The sequence below is a fragment of the Excalfactoria chinensis genome, chromosome 10, assembly GCF_039878825.1.
Source record: "Excalfactoria chinensis isolate bCotChi1 chromosome 10, bCotChi1.hap2, whole genome shotgun sequence".
NCBI lineage: Eukaryota > Metazoa > Chordata > Aves > Galliformes > Phasianidae > Excalfactoria > Excalfactoria chinensis.
In genome coordinates, this window is record NC_092834.1 from 12,946,915 (window position 1) to 12,970,115 (window position 23,201).

The window sequence follows — 23,201 nt, forward strand, 5'->3', positions numbered from 1 at the left end:
GGTCTGAACCAGTAACTGCTTTCAGCCTTTACGTGAATTTTACTTTACAGTCTTTTTTATTTACAAGATCCAGTGTTCAGCTGTATAAATACTGAATGAGCTTTAAATATTCATGTTCTTCAGAAGGGCTTGTCAATATTGGTTTTGATTTGCCATGCCAGCTTGCCACTTTTGTTATTTCTTCTTTCCCCCAAGACTGGTTTCAAAGACTTACTAGAAGCTATACAGAATATGAAGGTTTATTTCAAAAGAATACATTTGCAAGAATACACGTAAATGCACTCAATGTAACAGTACCTTCTGCAAAAATAGGTTACATAATACCCAGTAATGAAAGAACAATCTTATTTCTCTACAAATTAGAAAGCAGAGAGAATAGCCTGGACAACCTTCAAAACGGAGGTTATAGCTGTGTATGTTGTGAGAAGTAGCTAACTTTAAAGCATGACACCACAGAGCTAATGCTGGTAAATCAAACTAGCACACAGCTGCAACCCATTCTTTTATACAAGATTAACAAAGATTTTGGTTCCAATTTGTCTTTATACAGCTCTAGTGCCTCAGGGAAAATGCTTATCAAAGATACACAAAAACTATCCAAAATTACAACGTAACTATTAAAATGCCTCCAAAATTGAGAGGAAAGTAAGCATGTTAAATTAAAAAAATTTAATCAGGAGTTCTGGACAAGATTTCCTGTTTTTAATCAGAGAAAGTTTACAAGAAATGTCAATAAGTTATCCTTGAAACCAAGCAGCTGTAGATCTTAGAATCTTCGTGGAGGTCCACCTTTAAATGGCTTAAATCCTGAGCCACTTCCCCTCTGCATGGAATTCCCTGTGATCTGTACAACTCTATTTATTGGTGACGAGTTACTGGAAACAAAGGTGTTAAAAGAAGCATTATCAAAAGGGTCTACACTTGTGGTGCACAGATAACTGATATGAGAAGTATGGATGTTCTTAACTGTTAAGTGTCAAAAGAAACCAAGACAAGAGGCTTTAAAGGAAGCTACCGAGTTTGTAACTGAACAGCATGAGCAGTTCAAGAACTGTGCAGCCAAGTGCTGGCATTTAAGGATGGATTGCATGCTGTGCAGCAGCGAGTCCTCCACAGGAGGTAATACTGATACACCGAGGCTGCTGCACTTCTAAAGGATAATGTGAACACTGGGAGCTCAGTGGGGAGGGCGAAGGAAGGATCTATTTTTGTACCTTGTGTGTGGAGACATCATGCCACTTCCTCCACGGCCATCTCCCATTCTCCTCGCATCGTGATATCCACTCCCTTGAGAACTAGGTCCATGCCATTCTTTCCTTGGTCCAGTTTCACGACTGTGCCGTTCAACAACATGTCTGTCTTCGCTGTAGTGCTAGCAAGAAAGTTATTTTCAGAATGAAAGGCCTATTTCATCATCAACATGAAGTGAGCATTACAAGAAGGCTAAACGTAGAACTCTCCAGTATCACTACTTATAAATCTAGTAGTTCAGGCTTTCAGTCTGTAAGCATCGAAAGCATTCTTCAAATAAATCTTGTTAAAATAACTCTAGATATCAAAACAGAACTGTTTTACAGTAGCGAGTTTGCAAAGGGTGAAGTTCTGTGAGCTTGTAATGTACTCCCAGTTCCACCCCGATCACATAATAACTAAATAAGCATGTTCCGTGTATGTGCAGAAAGAGAAACATTAAATGCTTCAGGATGAAGTAGCATGGAAAACTTAGGCTGCTGGCTTTCAAGACAAATCCTACAGCATGTTTTTTCATGCTGAAAGTAACATGCAGTGCAAGATTAAGAACCTGAGAAGCACTATGATAACATTATGAAAAGCCTAATCAGCAACTCATTCACACAGTGTTCTGACCCAACCCTTAAAATACTAGACCTAAGAACTGGGTATGTTTTCTGCAGACATTTTAGCTTAATTAAAGAAAAAAGCCACACAAACACTGTTTAAAGGGAAACAAGCAGCTTTAAACTAATCAGAATGCTTGCTATGATTTCTGTGGTGCTGTGTGGTCAGCTCGTTTTTCCAGCATGATTTTCTATTTCCCAATTTCTTCCTGCCACACGCATAAACATAAAAAAAAGTTACTTACTTGTCCTCCACCACCTCGTTCTCCCATCACTCCTCGTTCTCCTTCCCTGCTTCCATACCCAGAAGCACTGCTCCGGCCCCCAGGAGGTGCACCTCTTACATGTCCAGACACTTCTCTTCCTGATCGATCTGGCCTCTCTCTGTAAAAGTTGCTTTTATCAAAATTGTGGTTTCAGTATAATATAATAGATACCAAAACACAACAGACTTCTAAAACGTTATGTTCTCTGTATTGCTAGCAGCTTGCAGTTGGCTTCTTGCAAACATTCTTTTAAATCTACATGGCTTGCTAAATAATTAAAAGCTTGCATGTATTTGCTTATATCAGCATACTTAACTAAAAAAAGCCTCCTTCCTCTATTCTACTGTGCATAAATAAGAATAGACTGCTAGACATCAGCATAGAGTTTATGGATGTGTAGCATATGTGACATCAAGTTTTTCATCAGGTTTCGAGTATTTCCTACTGTTTTTGGAAAGGAACTTTGCCGCTCTTTAGGAGCGGCCCTGTTCTCTCTTTACCCATTGGTTCTTGAGGCTTTATTACCAAGGATAAATGATAAAAGAATCACTACTGACACCAGTTGTATATCCAGGAACTTTACCTGCCATCCCGTTTGTCTGTGCTTATGCTTCCCTCGTTCTTCCAATTTGTTTGCCTAGGTGGATTTGAACCAGTCTCTCTTGGATGTCGACCGTGTGGTATTTCAGGCCTGTCGTGAATTATCACTGTTCTTCTTTCATCTCTGTCTCCTCGCACTTCCCGTCTGTCTGTATCTCGAAGCTCACCTCTTGGTGGTGGTGGCTCATTTCTTCGGGAGTCACTGAAATTCTTTGGGTATCTCTCAAACCCCGGTTCTTCTCTTCGTGCAGTTGGGCGAGTCTTTTTTGCTTCACCTTGATTTACAAATCGTTCTCGCCTAGGTTGTTAAAGCAGGAAAAAGTCATTTGCTTGTCTTCCTTTCTTCCCATTTCTCCTTAAATATAAGCTCAGAGGTTAGGAGATACTATTCACATAATCATATTTAAAAATACTATTCATATTCATATACTATTACATGGTATACATTGCAAGAATCCTTGCACACTGAATTACATTTGTCTTTACAGCTATCATTTTCAGCTCGAGTTCTTAAATACACCTTAACATTTTTCATTGGATTTATCTGTGTCTAGTTTGGCAACTATAATATTGAAGCTCTTGTAGGATCTTTTTTTTTACCTTCCTGGGATGAAGCACAAGGAATGCTGGATTTATTAAGTCAGATGAAGCGTGTTCATTTGCAGCATAAAAGTCCAGCAGCCACAATGATGTGGTCTTAGTGTTATAACTGGTTATTGGAGATGTTCAGTGGAAACAGAGTTGGCCCTGGATTGTGTATCTACTGCACAGCTGTATGGACTGTAACCAGCACAATTTGTGCAAGTCATTGAGTCAGGTGCTTTTAGCCTTGCTTCTTAACGAGATGAATTAAAGCAGGACAGATCTAATTCATTAGAACCCATTTGTGAGCAGGTATGAAAGAAGAGTAATTGCAACGTTTCTTTTGTAACATGATGAAAAGACCACCATGCAGCAATTTAACATCTCCAGAAGAAAACAGAAAGTTTTACGGTATAAATGGCCAGTCCTGAAGTAACTTCTAGACACTGCTACAATTCTGTTGCTGCACAATGACATCTTTAACTATTCTAAATTTCAAGATGTTGGCAGACCAGACCTGCTGCCCCATTATAACAACTTACCTATCAAAAGATGATGATGGAACAGAACCTTCTGGATATCGTCCCCGTTCTCTGTGATCAAAATCATTAAATCTATTTGGTTGGCGGCTGTAATCTGAGCCATGACTAAAACGTGCATCTGTATCAAGAGCCATCTTCTTACTCTCATTCCAGTAAGGATCATCTCTCCTTTAAGAGAAACAAGTAAGCCATCATCAGTAACATGCATCCAAATCACAGCCTAATAATACAGATTGAGAGATGAGAGAAAGCTACTTCATGAGGGGAATAAAGACAGCTTCATTTTCATGTACTTCAGTGTTCTGCTGTTGTCTCTACCATGAGACCTTACAGTTGCGCTCTATTGTACCTCCCTTATGTCCACTTTATGGCTAAGAACTCAGTCCTGTTTTTTCAATAATAGAAACTGCTTTTGAGCTTTGATTCAGGTGGCTCAAGCAGCCAGTGGTACAACAGGTCAGCAGCTTCAACACAAATGAAAAGCCGGCACACTGACTCATTCACCTGAACCATTCATTTGTCAGTAAATTCTTAATGGAATTTAGAAGTTTTGTCTGTTAAGGCAGAACAGCTTTTCTCAGCACATGCACTCAATTATACTACACTTTTTTGGTACAATAAGAATTAATTCTCACTATTCTGTGTCAAAGCCCTCTGATACAGATACCACCTTTCATACTTGACATACACTGATGTCAAAAATAAATACCAGAAATTCAGTTCTTCTATGAAGACTTGTTTGAGATACAACCACATTTTCAAGCCAAAAAGAGCTACCAGCTCTTTATAAGGATTATAAAGCAATAGTTTCAGAATTAGATTACCTGTGATCTACGTCACGTGGACGTTTCAAAGCATTCCTCTTTTCCTGTTCATAGCGAAGCTGCTGTTGTTGTCGACGAAGTTCCTCTCTTTCACGAGCAATACGCTCTGCTTCTTTTCGCCGTTCCTACCATGAAAGGGATGGGTAAACAAGCACATCAGACACAAGAGCTCTAATTAGAGACACCTATGAAGCACTCAGTAAGTACACAGAACTAACGTTTGACAGTTTTCTACCAAAGGCTGTCTGATATGATTCGTGCTTGGATAGCATCCAAGACTCAAGAGCACAAAGGAATATTTCTCTGAAGAGGAGACAATGCATCTGTTAGGCATAAAAATCTCCAGGTGCTTCCTCATGTTACTGATGTGTACTGATGTACTGCCCAGAAATACAGCTCATTAAGTGCTATACCATTGTTCTCTAGGAAAAAGCCAAAAAAATTACTTAAGACTAACTAGTAGAGGCAATGTCAGCTACTGAACTCCAGTCTTAGTGTTCCTGACTGACACTGCTGCATCAAGAATTTGCCATCAAATTACTAGTCAAACAAGGTAACGACTGCTGCTGCTGTTTGACAACGTTGCTTATTGTTGCGATGATTCTTTTGAGGCCTGAGTGGAAGGCCAAAGAAAAATTCATACCAAGTGCAAATTGGGTTACAACCAAGAGTTCATTATAGCCCAACTACAAATATGTATACCTGTTCAATACGAACACGCTCTCTTTCCAAACGCTCTCGTTCCATCCTTTCCCTCTCTAACTTTTGCCTTTCAATTTCTAATCGTTCCCTTTCTCTCTGCAAGCATTCTTCTCTTTCGTGCATTATTCGTATACGTTCTCTCTCCCGACATTCCCTTTCAGCAATTTCTCTTCTCCTGAAGAAAGACAATAAAAACAACAAAAAGAGGTTGCAGAAACTGAATTGAAAAGGTTTCTCATCTAAAACATCACTGTAGGCACAGACATTCATAAACTATTTGTGAGAAGGCTACTACCGAGAGAAGCTGTGGTATTAGAAGCCTATTCCTTTTACCCTAAGTAGCCAAATTGCATTCTACAGAACCACATACACAGACAACAGATACTAAAACATTTAAGTCATGAATTATCATTCTGATTTTATTTTTGCACAGTTCATACTGCTCTATTGTTATCTGTCAGGCATCAACCATAGCGTAGCAAACAATACCATTTTGATCTTAAAAATACTTGCTGTTGTAGCTGCTGTACACTACAGACTAACAACATTTTAATTACTTTCTGTCCAAAATAAGACAAAAACATGACTGTTCCAGCTTGCACAGACAGGTGTACTCGTTTGTTTTCTTCATCCTCACCTGCTATAAAACAGCTCACAGGAAGCAGGACAGGCATTTTCTCCCCTAAGATCTACGCTTGCTGGGAATTCCCTTGTATTGGGAAATCCACTTAAAAACACAAGTCACTTAACTTTTCTCTGTGAACTTCTTGTCTTATCAAATCAACAGAATAAAAGAAAGTAGCCATTTAGCCCTTTTATTTACATAAAAGGGACAAGGTAGCATTATGCCCCATTTGTCATTTAGACATGTAATAGTTCAAAAGTTACTATTTTTGGCCACACCTCCTATTCAACTGCTCTTCACAAAGCAAACCAGCATGCAGTCCCACCCCCTCTAACAAGCACTAAGCTATGTGCACACACATATGGCTTTTAAAATATTAAACAAAAAACTTTGAGTCATTTTATTTCTATAAGGGTACTGTTAGGTACAATCCCAGACTTCACCATCTGAGTAAAACGTCTGACAGAATACATTCCAATTTGATCAAATACTTTATTTAGAAATCTATCAATGTGTAAAACAGCCTTTAGCAAAAAGTTGAATTACTACCTTCGGAGTTCAACAGCTCGTCGTATTCTTTCCAATCGAACCATGTGTTCCCGCAATCTCTGTTCCTTCATCTTTTCAAAAGGCAAGATATCCTTTCTACCCCTGTATTCCCTGAATTTCACTTTATCTTGAATAATACGCTCTTTGTTCCTCAATATCTGCGGCTATAGATAGAGATTACAATGGTTATTTCAGAAGTCTCATTCACTTAGGGAGATTTCTGGATGCTACGTTTAAATATCATTAACTACTGAGCTATCCCAAAGCATACAAAGCTTCTATCTCAGCTTAGTCGTCTGTGATACTTCAGACTCATCAGAAAATAAAATAATGACATCAACTGTAAGCAGCATCAAATAATAAGGATTCCAGTAAATCAGTAGATACTTACTTTCTCAAACCTTCCTCTTCTCACTGTCCTGGAGTGGCCTTGGTCTCCTTTTGTTTGGTCAAGAACTACAACGTGACCTGGGCTTTTACCACCTAGGGAATGGGGAAGGGAAAACGAAATAAAGGGAGAGTGATTTAAAACACACAGTCTTAATTTGCTTACTACAGATATTCATTGACTTAGAGACTCAGAAATGTCACCCAAGTGCTACTGGTAGCAGAAGCATGCCAGCACATTTCTGTAGCTAAGTGGTAATATGATGCATGGAAGTTTTCACATTGGCTCTGAAGCAATAGATATTACTGAACTGTAGAGATGAATCAGCAGTTAATTATTTTTCTTCCAGCTAAAAGCAAGAACATGCCCCCCAGACAAGCCAGACACAGATTCACAAGGAGGAAACATGGCTCTATTGCATACTTATTCTTTTCTTTTCTTCAGTTTTTTTAGTGGATTCTTGATTAGGGCCACTTGCTCCATTATCACTCTTCTCATCTTTACCTTCTGTTTTCTTGGCTTCTTTACTTTCTTTTTTTTCAGATTTCTCAGATTTCTTCTCTTCTTTTTTGGTTGACGGTGTCCTTGTCAGGAGAGAAACACACAAACACAATGAGGAAATTCAACTTAAGGGATGTTCACAACTTTAGAAGACATGTGAAAGTTCTTACTTGCTGGTTTTATCACTTGATGTGGTTTTCTTATCTCCTGTGCTTCTACTTGAACTAGATTTCTCATCACTTTCCTTCTTCAGCTCCTTTTTGGAAGGATCGCCTTTCACCTACATTTTTTTCCAAAAGCAAATATGTTAATACAGATTTCTGTCCAGGATGGTCTATTTGGGTAAACTTTTCATCTTATTAAACCTACTTTCTCAACAGAAATCTGTTGTCCGTGCAGCTCTGTCCGATGAAGGTGGGCGATGCATCTAGCCACTTCTGTACTAGAAGACATGGTTACTATGCCGTAACATTTTGCCCCCGGGCTTCGTGCGTTTGTGACCACCTTTGCACCAAGTACCTACGTAAGCAGGTGAAAATTAGGTCTTTAGGAATACATTTCTAGTGAGGAACAGATGATACGCCAATAACGTTTTTACCCCAGTATGTATGAAACAAATTGCTTAAGGCAAGTTCTTAAAAAGGTAACTACCAAACGTGTCAACCAAGCAGCTTTGGTAACAACTCTTGGACACCTGCCTCTTGAGAAAACACAAAGTCTGGTGTTGTGGCTCCTTGTTAGAATGTCAGTAATAACAGGAGCAAGTCTTATTGACTGACACAATCTATAGTGCCTTCATTTAATCACTGTAGCAGCCTGCAATGCTGTGGACATTTAGTCATTACATTTTCCCCCATTTACTTAAAAGTGGGTATGGAAGTACATACAGCTGCTGAACATCTATCACGGACAAAGAGGCAGAGAAATGGAAATTTTAACAGAATAGACTCCTAAGTTTCACTACTCATGAAGTCATAAAACTGCCTCTCAAATTTGTTATAAAAATCAGATCCCTGGAGTTCCCACACTAACCCAAAATCCAGGAAAACTCACTGAGCGTAAGCAGCCTGCAATAAACTTCATGAGGAAAGTCCCCATAAGAGTAGACGTTTAGCAGCCATGTATTTTTAGCTTATTTTTCACCACTCAGAAGCCCTTAGAACACTTTTTTTAATAAGTCTTTCAATCTTAAATGCAGTTGCTGCATTTAATAGCCAATGTTATTCAATTAAAGAAAAATCTCAAGGCTTAAAGTCAGTCCTGGCCTCAATGTTAGTGCCACTTATACAGCACCTCAAAAGGAAAACAACTTTCTTATTAAGTTATGGGTCTTCCTGTAAGTACAGATTCTAGCTTAAGGTGCTGAATGTGCTGTGTTTTTTTACATTATACTGGTTAGACATTTCATCTCAGATTTGCATTTAAATAAGTAAAACTCAATTTCTGTATTTGCATAGAGTAAAGGTGTCGTGGTTTCAGCTGGGACAGGACTAATTTCTCCTTCACAGTGTCTGGTATGATTCTGTTTTGGCCTTAGGAGAAAAACAGTGGTGATTACACACCGGTTTACAGCTGTTGCTGAGCAGTGCTGTACAGAGCCAAGGCCACTGAAGTTTCTCAGATTCTTGTACTGTCCTGCCAGTGAGGGGCTGATGGAGCACAAGGAGTTGGGAGGGGACAGAAAGAAGAGAGCTGACGTAAACTGGCCAAAGGGATATTCTCCATATGACATCACATGGAAAAAGCTTGAAAACAGTGGGGAGTTGGTCTGAGAGCTGCTGCAGCCTGGGGACGGGCTGGGCATCAATTGGCAGGAGGTGAGGATATGTACTGGGCATCACTTGGTTCGTATATATAGTAATAACTACAACTCATTCTCTTCCCTCCCTCCCGCCCCCCATTTCCTTTTTTCCTCTCTCTTAAGTAGTTTTTAACTCAACCCACAAGTTTTACTTTGTTGTTTTGTTTTTTTTCCCCTGATTCTCTCCCACTGGGAGTGGAAGGAGTGAGCAAAGCACAGTGTGGTGCTTAGCTGCCTGCTAGGATAAACCACAACAGGGAGTTATGGGGGAAGAGGCACACATAACACACAATATCACACCACATGAAATACCTTTCCATATTTGCCAAAGAGATTTTTCAAGTCAGCAGCTTTTGTGTTGGAAGAGAGTCCGCTAACCCACAGGTTTCTAGTTGAACTTCCACTGCTACCACTAACACTGCTTCCACTTCCTGAAACAAGTTTTGCAAAACAGCCAACAAAATTAAGGAGGCAAAGACACAATGAATACTGAACTAAACTGTTGCTGACAAGAGAAACTGAGCCTGTTACCTTTAAGTAACTGTTTATCCGGTTACCTTTCTTGAAAAGACTTCTATATAAAAAAAATATACGCCATAAGATTTCATTCATTCACCCACATAATGAAACCAACAGCTTGGCTTACTTGAGCTAGGAAATCATACAACACTCCTTACAGGCATGCTTTACATCTTATTTAGGTAAGTATATTAAGCTTCAGCTTTTGGTTCTTATTGATTACTTCCATCTAGAAACACACCCAACATCTGTTTTTCCATTACTACGTCTTTACACTAATCACATGACCAAAGCAATGACTGAAAGGTTAATGGAGAAGACAGTTAATCCGCAATATAACTTATTTTTCCTAACGTCCAGAATGTGTCTATTTCCACAACTTCTTGGTGTCTACCCTTCATCCAGAGCAGCTTTTTAACACACTGCTGGATGTACCTTATCAAACATTATTTTGCACATATAGAGGAAAATGCTAAGGACAAATGGGAACAAAAAATCAAAAATACATCCACAAGAAAAAAACATGTTTTAGCCATTATTGTAACAACTCAAAATGAAGAACTCAAGAGTCGCGTATAAATCCCCAACATCTCTTGTACTGTTTTGTTCAGCTTCTTGCTGTGTGCTGTTAGGGGCATGAACTGCTTCTGTTAAAACACAGCTGGTTGCACAGGTTGGACAAGCATGGGAGCTCCAGTTAAACAGCTGAAACTCTGATGGTGTGCAGTTTTCAAAGGTAGTTTTAAGCAGGCAAACAGCTGGCTTTCCTTCTTCAATGCATCAAGATGAACTAAGAGCAAAAGGTATAAAACCCCAGCTACCTTCACCTAGGATTATCTGATAATCCTGGATTATCTTGATAAACTGTGATATTCTAAGTTTATCATTAAATAGCAACTATCTTGGCTTTGTATATACATATATATTTTTTAAGACAGCCTTGATAGTGACTATTACAGATGTTATAAGTTCTACATGGAAACAGACTTGCTATTTCTTTAATTTCATCATAAATAGAAAATTATTATGAGCAGACAGGCATGTACAGAAACATGGATTATGTCTGTCACAGAGATTTCTCCTCAGAACTTCACTTCTCATGTGAAGTTCCATTCATCCATTGTGATATACGAGATGGGAATTTTTGGGAAAGAGCAAAAGAGGCAAATTAAGGAGGCACATCAGCCTGTAAGAATATATTTACTGAGCTCCGAAGCATCCATATAACTGTTGACATTAATGCACACCAGAGCTCCTCTGTGAATTTTTCATCATAAAACTGGGTTTTATTGTAACAGTAGGAAACACCAAGGTATACAAAGAGCTTCCAATGTTACCACACTGACAGCCACATGCACAATTTTGCTAGCCAGCACATTAGCTGTTATATTGCAGCTGAAAGTTCACTTCATTTAAAACCGAGCAAAAATTAAGTCTGAACAAATAATTTAACTGGCGTTATATTTAAGTAACTGCGTGTGGGTTTTTCTGCATTTTTATGTGGATACATGATCAGCCCTTTAGGCTGATGTCAATTTGCAGTAAGCATATCTGAAAATTACACCTTCCTATCAGAACAAAGCCCTGGGAGATGCTAAGTTTGCACACAACAGAATTTTGAAGTAGAATAATATATTTCCACCGAGTCCACAGAGTAAGTATTTTTGATCTCACAAGGAGTCTGACATTATAAGAAATACACAAAGAGCTAGCGACTACTGCTGCACCCCCAGCACAATTTTCTACAAACAAGTTCAATCATTTAAGCCATTTTAGTACCCAGCAAGGAAGTTCTCAAAGAGGAAGGCATTTACTTCAAGTCAGTACTGCCCTCACTTGTAATAGTTACCTTTATCATCCTTTGATGTAGTCTTGCTTTCTTTTGATTCCTTAGTAGAGCTAGAGAAGCAAATTAAAAATCAGAAGAAAATTGAAAATACAGAATTCACTACGTGCTGCGTTTCATACTAACAGACAAGAAAACATTTCCAAAAATAAAAATAATGGCTAGACTGTGTATTTGAACAAATGATTCCCTCATGGATTCTTGCACTGATTTTCCCCAGGATGCCTGAAGATCTAGATTTTCTGACAACTCTATTCAGTGGATATATGGCAATCTTCTCCAGATTTCAGGACGGGGACTTGACTTCACTTTGTGTTCTTAGAACTGATAGCTGTTCATTACCATCATCACAAGGACATTTAAAAAACTCGTCAAATTGGAAAAAAAAAATAAATAAATGCTGACAATTCGACAATGCAATCAGTAGGACATAGTGTCTATACGAAGATCTTGAATTTTAAAAAGTAACTTATGGCGGTCAAAAAAAATCTATAGGCAGGAGCATAGGATACTAATTACAAGATTCTTGCTGCTACCCCCTTAATGTAGAGTGATCTTATCGAATGCTGGCACTCAGTATCGTAAAGAACTGACATAGAAAAACAAACCTCTTTGCTTGACCAGAGGCCCCAGTAGACGAGGGACCTTTCTTCAAAGTATCCTTTTCTTTGTCTCCAGATTCTGCTTTCTTTGAACCTTCTCTGGCTTCCTTCTTGACAGGATCACCCTTCACGCAGTCTTCCTTCTTACCATCTTTATGGTTCTCAGTCATCTCATAGTCCTTGCTTTCCTTCTCCAGGCTCTGTGAAATGGCATCCTGCCCATCCTTTGGCTTACTTGCTTCAGAATCTGTAATTTTCACATTTTTACCTGTTTCTAGGAGGTCATCACCATCAAAATCCAGAGTGATGGCATCTTCAGCCTGGATTGTAACCGATATGTTATCATCCTCAGCTTCTTTCACAGACGTGTTAGCTTCCATCTCTTCATGAGCCGTGTGATCAGCCTCAGCTAGGCTTTCTTCTGAAGGAAGAGGTTTAGATACTTCTTGTGTACCATCACCAGAACCTGCTTTATCTAAGAGGATTTAACAGGAATAAATATGGCAAAACAAGAAGTTTAAACAATTTCATATGCATATGCTAGAATAGGACCTAGAAAATACAAAGCCAGTTATTAGCACTGATGGAAGGTTAGGAAAAAACACAAGGTGTATTAACACAAATATAAATCCTTTACCCAGGATCACTTATTCTTCATGGCAAAACACATTTTCTAGAGACAAATACCAAAACATTAGGAGTCAGAATACGGTTCCATCCTGGAGATACCCGTTCTTCATAAGAAGTATCCATTTTCCAGTTTAGGATTTAGCATGTCGTAAGAAAATAGTTGCCTTGGATGCTCACAGTTTGGTTTAATCCATCTTTCAATCTTCCTGGTTTTGAGACTTCGAACCTTCCCAAATCCAAAAGCGTTACAGTCTTGGAGAATTTCAGTCAGTCTTCCACATTGGTAATCTTTGGCTTTTCCTTTCCAAGCTTGTTGTTTGGCAGTCAAGTTAACCGTACAAGGCTACTGCAGAAAATAGGGGAGTGAGCTTTAATCCAGAGTTCGTAGACGGATGGTTCTCAGTCTTCATCCACTGGACAGATTTTCCGTCTCAGTCCTACACCGGCACCTCAGACGGTGTTCTTCGGCTCGCACTGGAGATATTTCAGTTGTAGGTCCCTCGTAAACAAGGAGTCTGGAGTTTTATCCTGAAACTTCCGTGTTTATTCCATCTTGTGTAATGTGATGTTCCATGTCCTTTTCTAGTCCACAGTATGTAGAATCCTTAAGACTTCTGTCCAGAAAGTCTGTTTGCCCAAATGTATTATATTCCTTCTATAGTTTCACTAAGAGTACAGCTTTAAAAAAAAAAAGCCACTCCACAGGTTTCCAAACACTCGTTTTTACCATTCTATATACAAATGGTATTTCCACATGACAGTAAGTCAAGCATATGATGGTCCACACATTTTTGGGTGCTCAAGTTCAGTGTAAGGGAGTCTCATTTCAACTCCATTTAACATCAGTTACTGCAGTGCAAGTTGGAAGCATGTGCATCAAGACTTACCGTACACCAGAACCAGAGTCCTTGAATACTATGGTTGCTTTTGTGTTTTTTTGGTTTTTTTTTTTTAAGATTCATGCCATTGCAACTATATTATACATCCACCACAGTAACTGATAAGTACTGTAATCAACTCTTAAAAGTAAAATAACTCTTAAGAGTGAGATAAACCCATTGACTGCAATGATTTCAGCTGCTGAGCTTAATAAGGAAACAACTGATACTTAGTACTGGAGACAAGATTAGTAAAGAGACCAAGTATTACGAGAGAAATTTGCCTGGTCTTACCAGGCTAAAGACTTCTGAACTATATTAAACTTCAAACATACCTTTCTCATTTTCCTCATCTTCACCATCCTGTAAGAAAAAACGTCAAGACTAAATGTCTTCTATTTAGGAACTTAAGGTAGAACAATTCAGATTTTCCATCGAACTTCAATCATCTGAAGGCAAATTAAAGAACTGAAAAGCTACTTCCAAAGAATAAAGTGATACAGGAGCTAAGATCGTGTTCCTTCCTTGTCAAATCACTGAAAATTTGTACTAAGTTCGCTAGTATCTGTCTGCAACACTTGCAGTTGGCTGCAACATCAAACTGTCCCCTGTCCTGCTATTAGGATAGATGGATGTCACGCTTCTAAGCACTACTTTCTGTGAAACACAAGTACTCCATCACTGACTTTGGCAGCTTATGAGAAGGAAGTGCCTACCTCGTTTCAGACTTCTCGTTCAGTATTTGAAGGTGAAACACGATAAGTAAATTCTTGTCAAAAACCTAACACTGATATTAAGACATGGCGTATGAGATGTCCCTTTTTGAGATGTCAGTTCCATGTAACTCAGACTGTATTTCTGAGCTTAAAGATGTTACAAATGTTAGCATTAAAAAAAGAATTAAAAATCAGAACAAAACAGTAACGTTCCCCAAAGACACAACTCCAATTTAAACCAGAAGTTCTACGCCTAACAGCTGCATATACCATGTTACCGTTTGTCATACCCCTCAAAAGCATCTTTAAGACAGTTTAGAAAACATTCCTTGCTAAGTTTATGCAATGAATAGTCCCAGATTACATATGGGAGTTTGCATTCAGAAGTGATGCCTTATTTGGAAGTCACAATTATTTGCTCTATTAGAAATAAACAAATAAAACCTTCCTTATTGTAGCACAATGAAGATAAAAGTAAATGGTTCCTGACTCTAAGATGCAAGCTGGAACCAAAACGCAGCCTAAAATGATCTTTTCAAAATTAGCTAATGTGCAAAACAATTGGAAATTATTTGGAACTCACGTGGACGCTTGGAAAAGTGTAATCCTCCATGTCTTGACCTTCATTTTCCTATGAAAACGTAAAAGGAACTTGCTCAGCAAGATATTTGTTTTAAGACAGTTAAAAAAGAAAACCAACCCAAACAACAAGCAGAGTCGAGAGGTTCAGTTAACTCAAAACATTCTTACTTAAATCAATACGCATTTGAAAAGTGAGAACTTTTCATGACTTCCAACCAAGCTCATTGTTGAGATTAATTATGTCGTTACTACTGACAGGAAAAAGGACCACCTGGGAAGTCAATTTTGGACTGCAGTATAATTTTATCAATTAATGCCACATTTACTTCAGGTCTATTCAGATACAAACCAAGAAAGAAAAAAAAAAACAGAAAGAAAAAGATTTCCAAATTATCTTTTAGAGATAAGAGAGCAAGATGAAGTGGAAAAACTAGTTCTGACTTCCCATGAATAGGTGTTGCTGATAACAACGCACTTCAAAAACACAGTACCTGACTTTCAGAATCCTTTTCTACATCTTCTGTTGTCTCTGCTGGCCCCACGTTGAGGTATCTTTTCTTTTCTGCAGGTGGGAGTTCTTTCGAATTCAAGTTCTCATCTTCAGCAGATTCTTTGAAGTCTTTCAGTTCATCATTTCCATCTTGATCGCTTGTATCTTGAGTCTCCAATTCATTTTCCTGTTGATGTGAACAACAAATACTTGGCATAGCTGGGGCTATTAGATATATTAAAAAAAACAAAAAACACCACAGAATCACAGAATTGTAGGGGTTGGAAGGGACCTCTAGAGATCATCGAGTCCAACCCCCCTGCCAAAGCAGGCTCCCTACACCACGTCGCACAGGTAGGCGTCCAGGCAGGTCTTGAATATCTCCAGAGAAGGAGACTCCACCACCTCCCTGGGCAGCCTGTTCCAGTGCTCCGTCACCCTCACCGTAAAGAAGTTCTTGCGCACATTCATGCGGAACTTCCTATGCTGAAGTTTCAGCCCATTGCCCCTAGTCCTGTCCCCACGCACTACTGAAAACAGACCAGCCTAACCACTATGGCTCCCACACCTCAGGTATTTATAAACCTGGATCAAGTCCCCTCTCAGCCTTCTTTTCTCAAGGCTAAACAGACCCAGTTCCCTAAGTCTCTCCTCACAGGGGAGATGCTCCAGGCCCTAAACCACCAAAACGACCATTAGAATCACTGTTTTATCACTGGTTTTTGTTGTTGTTTTTTTTTTTAAAACTAAAATCAAACTCACCAAACTTAAACAGAAACCGAAATCTAAATCTACTTCAATTTTTGAAAACAACACAAAAACTACATACTTTTATTACCTTGACAAAGGCATCATCTTCAACGGAAGCATCACCAGTTGATTCATCAGCTTCCTGCTTTTTACCTGACAAAACAGGACAGGCTATTGACAACGGCTGCAAAGTACAGCATGCTTTCTTTCAATACCTATTATGTGTAGGGCATTTGTTTATTATTCTCTGTATGCTCTAATTTACCTGAGCTGTTCGCTGCTATTTAACTCTTCTTAAGTCTGGTGTTTTTTAAGATGAGGAGGGAAAAAAAGTCAGATGAGTGAGTGCAAACAATTAATGATGTTTCATAAATTAGCAGTTACATCCAAGTTAGTGACTTGACATAATATCAACTCCTCTACTTTCACTTACAGTGAAATGTAAGAGAACATCAAGTACACATATCTAGCATCCCTGCAGCTAAGGTATACTTTATAACTTAAGATTTTTGAAAGACTGGCCACCTTCATTGAGTGCTTTTCATCACTACAGGGAATAATCAGCAGCCCAAATGAGTAGGATCATGCATCTGGTTTACACAGGGCACATTTCACTGAAGAATCCCAGTACACATGTGCTTTTTTCAACTAAAGATGGCTCAGTGTAGATGACTAGATAGATTCTCCTTTGCAACCCACTGCATTTCATGGAATCATAAAAGTTGGAAAAGACCATTAAGGTCATCTAGCCCAACTGTCAACCCATCACCACCGTGCCCACTAAACCATGCCACCCAGCACCACATCAATCCTCCTGAACATCCCCAGGGATGATGGCTCCACCATCTCCCTGAGCAGCCTGTGCCAATGCATCACCACTCCTTTGAGAAGAAATTCTTTCTAATATTCAATCTGAACCTTCCCAGGTGCAACTTAAGGCCCTCTCATCCTACTGCCATTACCTGGGAGAAGAGGCTGACCCCAGCTCCTTTCAGGAGCTGTAGAGAGCAATAAGGTCTCCCCTGAGCCTTCTCTTCTCCAGACTAAGCAATCCCAGTTCCCTCAGCTGTTTCCCATAACACTCGTGCTCCAGACCCTTCACAGCTTCACTGCCCTTCTCTGGACACACTCAGGGCCTAAGTGTCTTTCTTGTAAAGATGGACTCAAAACTGAACACAATACTTAAGATCTTGAGACCTCACCAGAGCTGCATACTGAGGGACGATCACCTCCAGCTCCTACTGGCTGCACTGTCTCCAATACAAGCCAGGATGCCCTGCACCGGTGCACACAGCCGGCTCACGCTCAGCCAGCTGTCAGCCTGCACCTCCAGACCCTTTCCTGTCACACAGCTTCCCAGCCACTCTGCCCCAGCCGGCAGCAATGCACAGTGTTGCTGTGACTGAAGTGCAGGACCCGGCACTTGGTCTTGTTGAACATCAGCCCGTCGGCCTCAGCCCAGTGATCCAGCTTATGCAGATCCCTCCGTAGGGCCTTGCTACCCTCAGGCAGACTGACACATCCTCCCCACGTGGTGTCATCTGCAAACTTACTGAGGGTGCACTCAATCATCTCATCCAGATCATCAATAAAGATACTGAACACCATTCTGATCCCCATCCTGAGGAAAACCGGTTGTGACCAGTCACCAGATGGATTTAACTCTATGCTCTGGGCCCAGCCCTCCAACCTGTTCTGTACCCCGTGAAGCGTACCTGTCCGAGCCACGGCTGCCAGCTTCAAACCTTCAGCAAAAACAAGACCAAAGGACACTAAATACAGAAATGTCCATACCAACACGCCCCTTTTAGAGCATTCTGTCCAATCCATTCTCTTGAATATGAGCCTATGTTACAAATGTCAGCAGCTCAATTAGAAAGCAGCTCTTATGCAAAGAAGTGTTGAAAATCTGTATCAATTCAAGATGCAAATAAGATGAGCTGTTTGCACTGAAAGGCAACACTGACAGCACGCATGCAGCATTTTGCAGTTCTCAGTTCAGAAATACACTAGTCTCCAGGAAAAGACACATGGCTGAAGTCATGTTTATGAGTACAAAACATGAAATAAGTTCCAATCTGAATGCACAACAAGAACTGACAAAATATTCCCATTTCTTTATTTGTAATACAGTAGATTTCAATAGATTTGTGAGATTTTAGAGGAAAAAACAAACCAACCAACCCCAGCAGCACAGGTACACTGAGGAAAGGTAGCCTTCCACAGAAAGAGATGCAGACTGATATCAGAAAGGGCAGTTTTCTATATGCTTCACAGCTGCTGTTTGAAGGAGTGTCCCAAACTTTGTACTAATATTTCACTATGCTACAATATAATTCATAGCTGCAGATAACAATATAAAGTGGAGAGACTGCAAGGACATGTTCATCTATTTTCTGCTTCAGCATTCTCATTTCAGTTCTTCAGTTTAAACCTGCACGTCCAAGCTCTTCCCGCATCCCATATCCACTTAACACAGAGGTACCAGCTGCATACAGCCGATGCCAGACGTTTAGCAACCAGCCAGCATGTACAATCTTGAAAACTATTAAAGTTCATTTGATTTGCCTGAGGAAATCTGGCAGGTGAACTCTACAAAGAATAAAAAAGACCTGACACAGCTATTTCTACCGTGTCCCATCATTCTGCAACGGTGGCTAAAGGTAGGAAGTTTGCTTTCAATGGCAGTTCTGCGTTTCAGGTTACTCTGACCTGATCAGTTACTTCACGGGACTGATGTTGGCATGGGTTCATCACTGACAGCGACTCGCTAAAAAGTAAAACTCAAAACTTCTCTCCATTCATTCACCACAAACTGCCAAAGTGAGACTGCAACAAACAGCTTTCAGAAACGTCTGTGAACGTGCTCAAGACCGGTCACACTGCGAGGAAAATAACTGTGACTAAAGGTATGTTAAGAACTACTGTCCCGACAGCTGAGCCTTCTGCAAAAGGTGCCGTGAGTCTCAACTCATACAAGCTGTCAACAAGCTGAAACATCTCATGTGTACGGTTACCTACGCAGTGGCTACTGAAAATGTCAGTGATGTAAATAGTACTCACCACAAATGTGGGTGCCTGAGCTAACAACACAAACAGTAATTTGCCTTGGTATGATGGCACTCCTTTATAAGCTGTGCTCAATCACTTTTCTGGCAATGGATACGCACCATAAAATTGCAACAGGCTGTTTACCCAGCATCCCCTTCAGAACTAAGTAGAAAATTTAGAACATCCTTTAGAATGTTATTTTAACATTGCATGGGTTTATTTTCTACCATTTACAAGTCCTATGTTAGACTAACTTTGCCCTACCCATTTGTGGCCCTCCACGTAAGGAACTGAGACCGAGCACCCAAAATTACCCAACACTGTATTCTAGACAAGTCTTCAACAGTTCAACCTGTATCAATATCAATATTCCATATCGAGTTTTCCTGATAGACAGTGCTGGGAAAGAAGCCACCTCACTTCTTCCACAGACCTCAAGAGCTGCAGCAGAACTGACTACAAAAGACACTCAGATCTTAAAACTGATGGCCATCTGATGGAGCTGATTTCCTCCCCCACCCCCAGGGAAACCTTCCCTCCCATTCACCTCTCTGTCTGCCGAGAGAAAATGTATCCATTACTCCCACTCTCTCACCTTTTCTAAGGCTCTATTTTCTTTCTAACTCCAAGAAACATCCAATACTCCTCCTACTCTGCTTTGTACAGCAGTAGTAGTGAGAAAAAAAATATCCTGCTGAACTGGTAGTGTCATTCATTTACTGCTAGGGAGCAGTAAAATAATTAAAGTTAAAAACCCACTAGAACTAGTCTCAAGCTATTGGGAGGTGAAGCAGAAGGCTTGGAGCAATCTGTGAGCAAAATCAGTAGAGGATGCAACACTACACACAGTGACGAGTACATACAAGCCTAATGAAGAAAAAGATACTTCGTTTTAAGAGCAAATCCACTTGACAAGCATGCATCTCCTACATACGTTCAAAAGTTTCCTAGTGACCTGGTTAGGGAATAGATTTTTCAAGCAGTAGATTTCCAGGTATGGGGGAAACCTCCTGGGTATCAACAATATATTTCAACAAGAAAACACCAGACAGAAGACAAACATCAAAACCAGCAATTAAGACAAACAACACATAGCTGAAAAGAAAGAGTATGACTCTGGTAGAACACATTTCCCTCCAGCTCAAAGGCACTGATCAGAAAGAACAGTTAGCGGTAATCCAGTAAGATCCTGTAAGATTTTTCCCTTGACCAATTAGTGGGTTTTTTTTCTTGTTCTTAATTTGGAAGATTAATGAAGCGTAAACCTTTCTGTTTTGGCACAAAATACGCTCCTAAGACTTTTGTACTCCTGAAAGTAAAGAGAAACTTTTGAGTTTGCAAGAGTGAGCAGATAAGAACTTAATGAAGGTCATATTTTGCTGTGAGTTGTACTGAGGCTGCACACGTGATACATATGAGCCTTACAATTTAATTCCACAGAAGAGGGGGCAGCAAGCAGCCACTGAAGCCTTGGCTCAGGCAGCAGCAACACTAGCAGGCAAACTATCTTTGTGGAAGCAAAACAGTACAACTACATGAGAAGCCAGTTCAAGAACGTTGCCAATCTAGTTTGGAGACCAGGAGGATAAAAAGCGGCAGATTAGAAGAACATTCATCACAGCAGAACTAACTGCCATTTAGATCTCTACATTACAAATTGTGGAAGTACATCCTTATTTAGCTTCCATGTTGTTTTTTTAAAGTGTTGGTTACCATCCTCAAAGTAAGGAATAAAGTAATGCCACAGAAGAGAATGAAACCATATTCTCAGCTTATTTGCCTTCACTTTTGTAGTGTGCCACAAGCACAGCTGGGATGTCACTCTAAATCTCATTTCATTATTAAATTGCCCTCTCACAGCACCGGACAGAAACAAGAATAACCATTTCCACCACAAAACCCAGCCTAAGACAAGTGACAGTGGTATGAGATCAGCCATTTCCAAAGCAGCTGTCTATGAACGTTCTTAGCATATGTATTCATAGAACACTATGCGTAAAACAGACACTTCCTTCCCCAATATTACTTGACAGGTTACAGACACCCCCAGAACCAGAAAACAAGCGACTCTCCCCTAAAACTCAAGCTCACAAAACACAAATAGTTACGTGTAAATAAACAGTGCCAACAAAATCCCTGCCCAATATATCAGCTTATAATCTGGATCATTATTTTTCACAACAAAAGTCTCTTAATGTGACGTTTTAAAATCACACTGCGCATTCTGATTATATTCAGGAATCTCTCAATTATATACCTTCTCTTCAGCAACAATCATGTTGACAATCACAGCGCACAGCACTCCCCAGGCTCTGACCCTTACTATATACTGCTCCACACTCACCAATAAAGTGGGCCAGGTACCTTCTAACAGCTGAGCAACCTGCCAGCTCACCCCTTCCATGGGCTCTCAGCCACTACACTGACACCGACCCATGCACACTCCACGCTCAGGATCCCATTATATGGCACATCCCAAGAAATCTCACAGAACGTCTACAACGTTAACGAGCATGGCACAAGGCTCCAGGACCCAAAGACTGTACAGCCACCACCTTATGACACATCACCTGACCAACACATCCCATACGTACTTTGCTAGGCCCAATGCATTCCACACCCTCAGTGATAAGCAGATGTGTGACACAGGGAGACAGACAGAGCATGCTGCAGGAAAAGGAAGCAAGCTGGTACAACAGGTGGCAATGGGGGGGAATAGAGATGATGAGGAGAGAAACAGCACAACTAGAAGCCAGTACAGAAGACGAGGCGCCTTATGAACAGAACTCACAAACAGTAAAGGACAGGCACAACCGGGGCCACAGTTCATCACTTCTTTCTTAAGATGATGCACACAACAAAACCCTGTTTAAATCTATAATCTGTATCAACAGGTACTCACCTTTGCCTTTAGCTGGCTTCTTGGTGGGTGTGTCAGCCGAGACAGTTATTTCAATGTTATCCGGATCACCTCCCTCCTCTTCGATAGCCTGAATGAGACACAGGAGGGCAGTTTTTAGTGGAGTTCAGCTGGAAGCAATACGTTGTCACTTCAGGACACTGACGAGCCAAGTTAATATATTTACAACTACACAATATCTTATGACATACTTCAGGTTAAACCTCCCACCGAAAGCTGGGGGAGAGGGAGGAAAGGCTGCCGATAGTGACAGCGGGTCGTTCAAGCCGTTCTCATGACATTCCGAAGGACAGCTTAGCGAGCACCGGCACGTTGCTCTCAGGAATCGCTACTCCGTGCCGCTAGTCAGCCGCAATGACATGAAGGGGCAGGGAGCAGCCAGCGAGCCGCAGCGCCCTGGGTCCCGGGAGGGCCTCAAGGCCGCGGGCCGAGCCCCGCCTGACGCCTCCACTCCCCGCGGCCGGGCAGGGCGTGCCGCCGCAGGACGGGCAGGGCCGAGCCGGGCCGGGCGACCCTCACCCCTCCGGCGGCAGCGGCACCGGGAGCGGTCCCGCCCCCCTCTCCGGGACCGCCACCGGGGCAGGGAGGGCCCCGCCCCCCTCACGGCGCTGCCCCCCGGCCCGAGCCCGGGCCGCGCCGCTCAGCCGGGCCCGCGCGGAGCTCTCACCTGCTTGAGCCGGGAGATGAGCACGGTCTTCACGCCGGTGACGTCCAGGTTACGCCGCTTCAGCTCCGACTTGAGGTCGATGACGCGCAGGTCGCTGATCTTCTTGCTCTCGGTGGGAGGCGGCGCCGCGGCCGCCGGAGCGGTGGGCGCCCCGGGAGCCCCCGCGGCGGCAGGAGACGAGGCGGCGGCGGCCATCTTAGAGCGACTGAGCGCGGCAGCCGCACGCACAATGAAACCCCCCCGCCCCGCCGGGGCCGCGCGGTACCCGGATGGAGGCCGCGGCCGACCTGAGGCGCGGCGCAGGCGCAGTGCGG

General features: G+C 41.3%; 1 protein-coding gene across 6 annotated transcripts; it reads right to left on the reverse strand.

The window, feature by feature from the left end:
• Positions 1–223: 223 nt before the first annotated feature.
• SLTM (SAFB like transcription modulator) lies at positions 224–23,195 on the reverse strand. Of its 6 annotated transcripts, none has more exons than XM_072345237.1 (21): positions 22,888–23,195; positions 22,203–22,290; positions 16,329–16,402; positions 15,501–15,686; positions 15,011–15,058; positions 14,047–14,074; positions 12,210–12,624; positions 11,605–11,654; positions 9,549–9,667; positions 7,805–7,954; positions 7,606–7,715; positions 7,358–7,518; positions 6,938–7,029; positions 6,547–6,710; positions 5,373–5,547; positions 4,671–4,795; positions 3,847–4,014; positions 2,706–3,020; positions 2,102–2,252; positions 1,215–1,372; positions 224–875 (listed from the first exon to the last, which is right to left on the reverse strand). In XM_072345237.1, exons 1-21 carry the CDS (start codon positions 23,080–23,082, stop codon positions 767–769), a joined length of 3,081 nt encoding a protein of 1,026 aa, XP_072201338.1. In that variant the 5' UTR covers positions 23,083–23,195; the 3' UTR covers positions 224–766. The 6 variants fall into 6 exon arrangements, with proteins under 6 accessions (XP_072201338.1, XP_072201340.1, XP_072201339.1 ...); XM_072345239.1 differs by having other exon boundaries at positions 7,439–7,518; positions 12,210–12,678; XM_072345238.1 differs by having other exon boundaries at positions 16,338–16,402; positions 22,888–23,194.
• Positions 23,196–23,201: the final 6 nt, after the last annotated feature.

What these genes read in the sequence shown, in the direction of transcription:
- SLTM (XM_072345234.1), bottom strand. Translation starts at nt 23,082, where the DNA reads ATGGCCGCCGCCGCCTCGTCTCCTGCCGCCGCGGGGGCTCCCGGGGCG. An exon ending in CCTTTGTCAAGGTAATAAAA is followed by an intron (nt 15,687 to 16,328) that starts GTATGTAGTTTT and finishes TCACATCAACAG; the next exon opens with GAAAATGAATTGGAGACTCA. An exon ending in AGCGTGTTCGTATTGAACAG is followed by an intron (nt 4,796 to 5,372) that starts GTATACATATTT and finishes CTTTCATGGTAG; the next exon opens with GAACGGCGAAAAGAAGCAGA.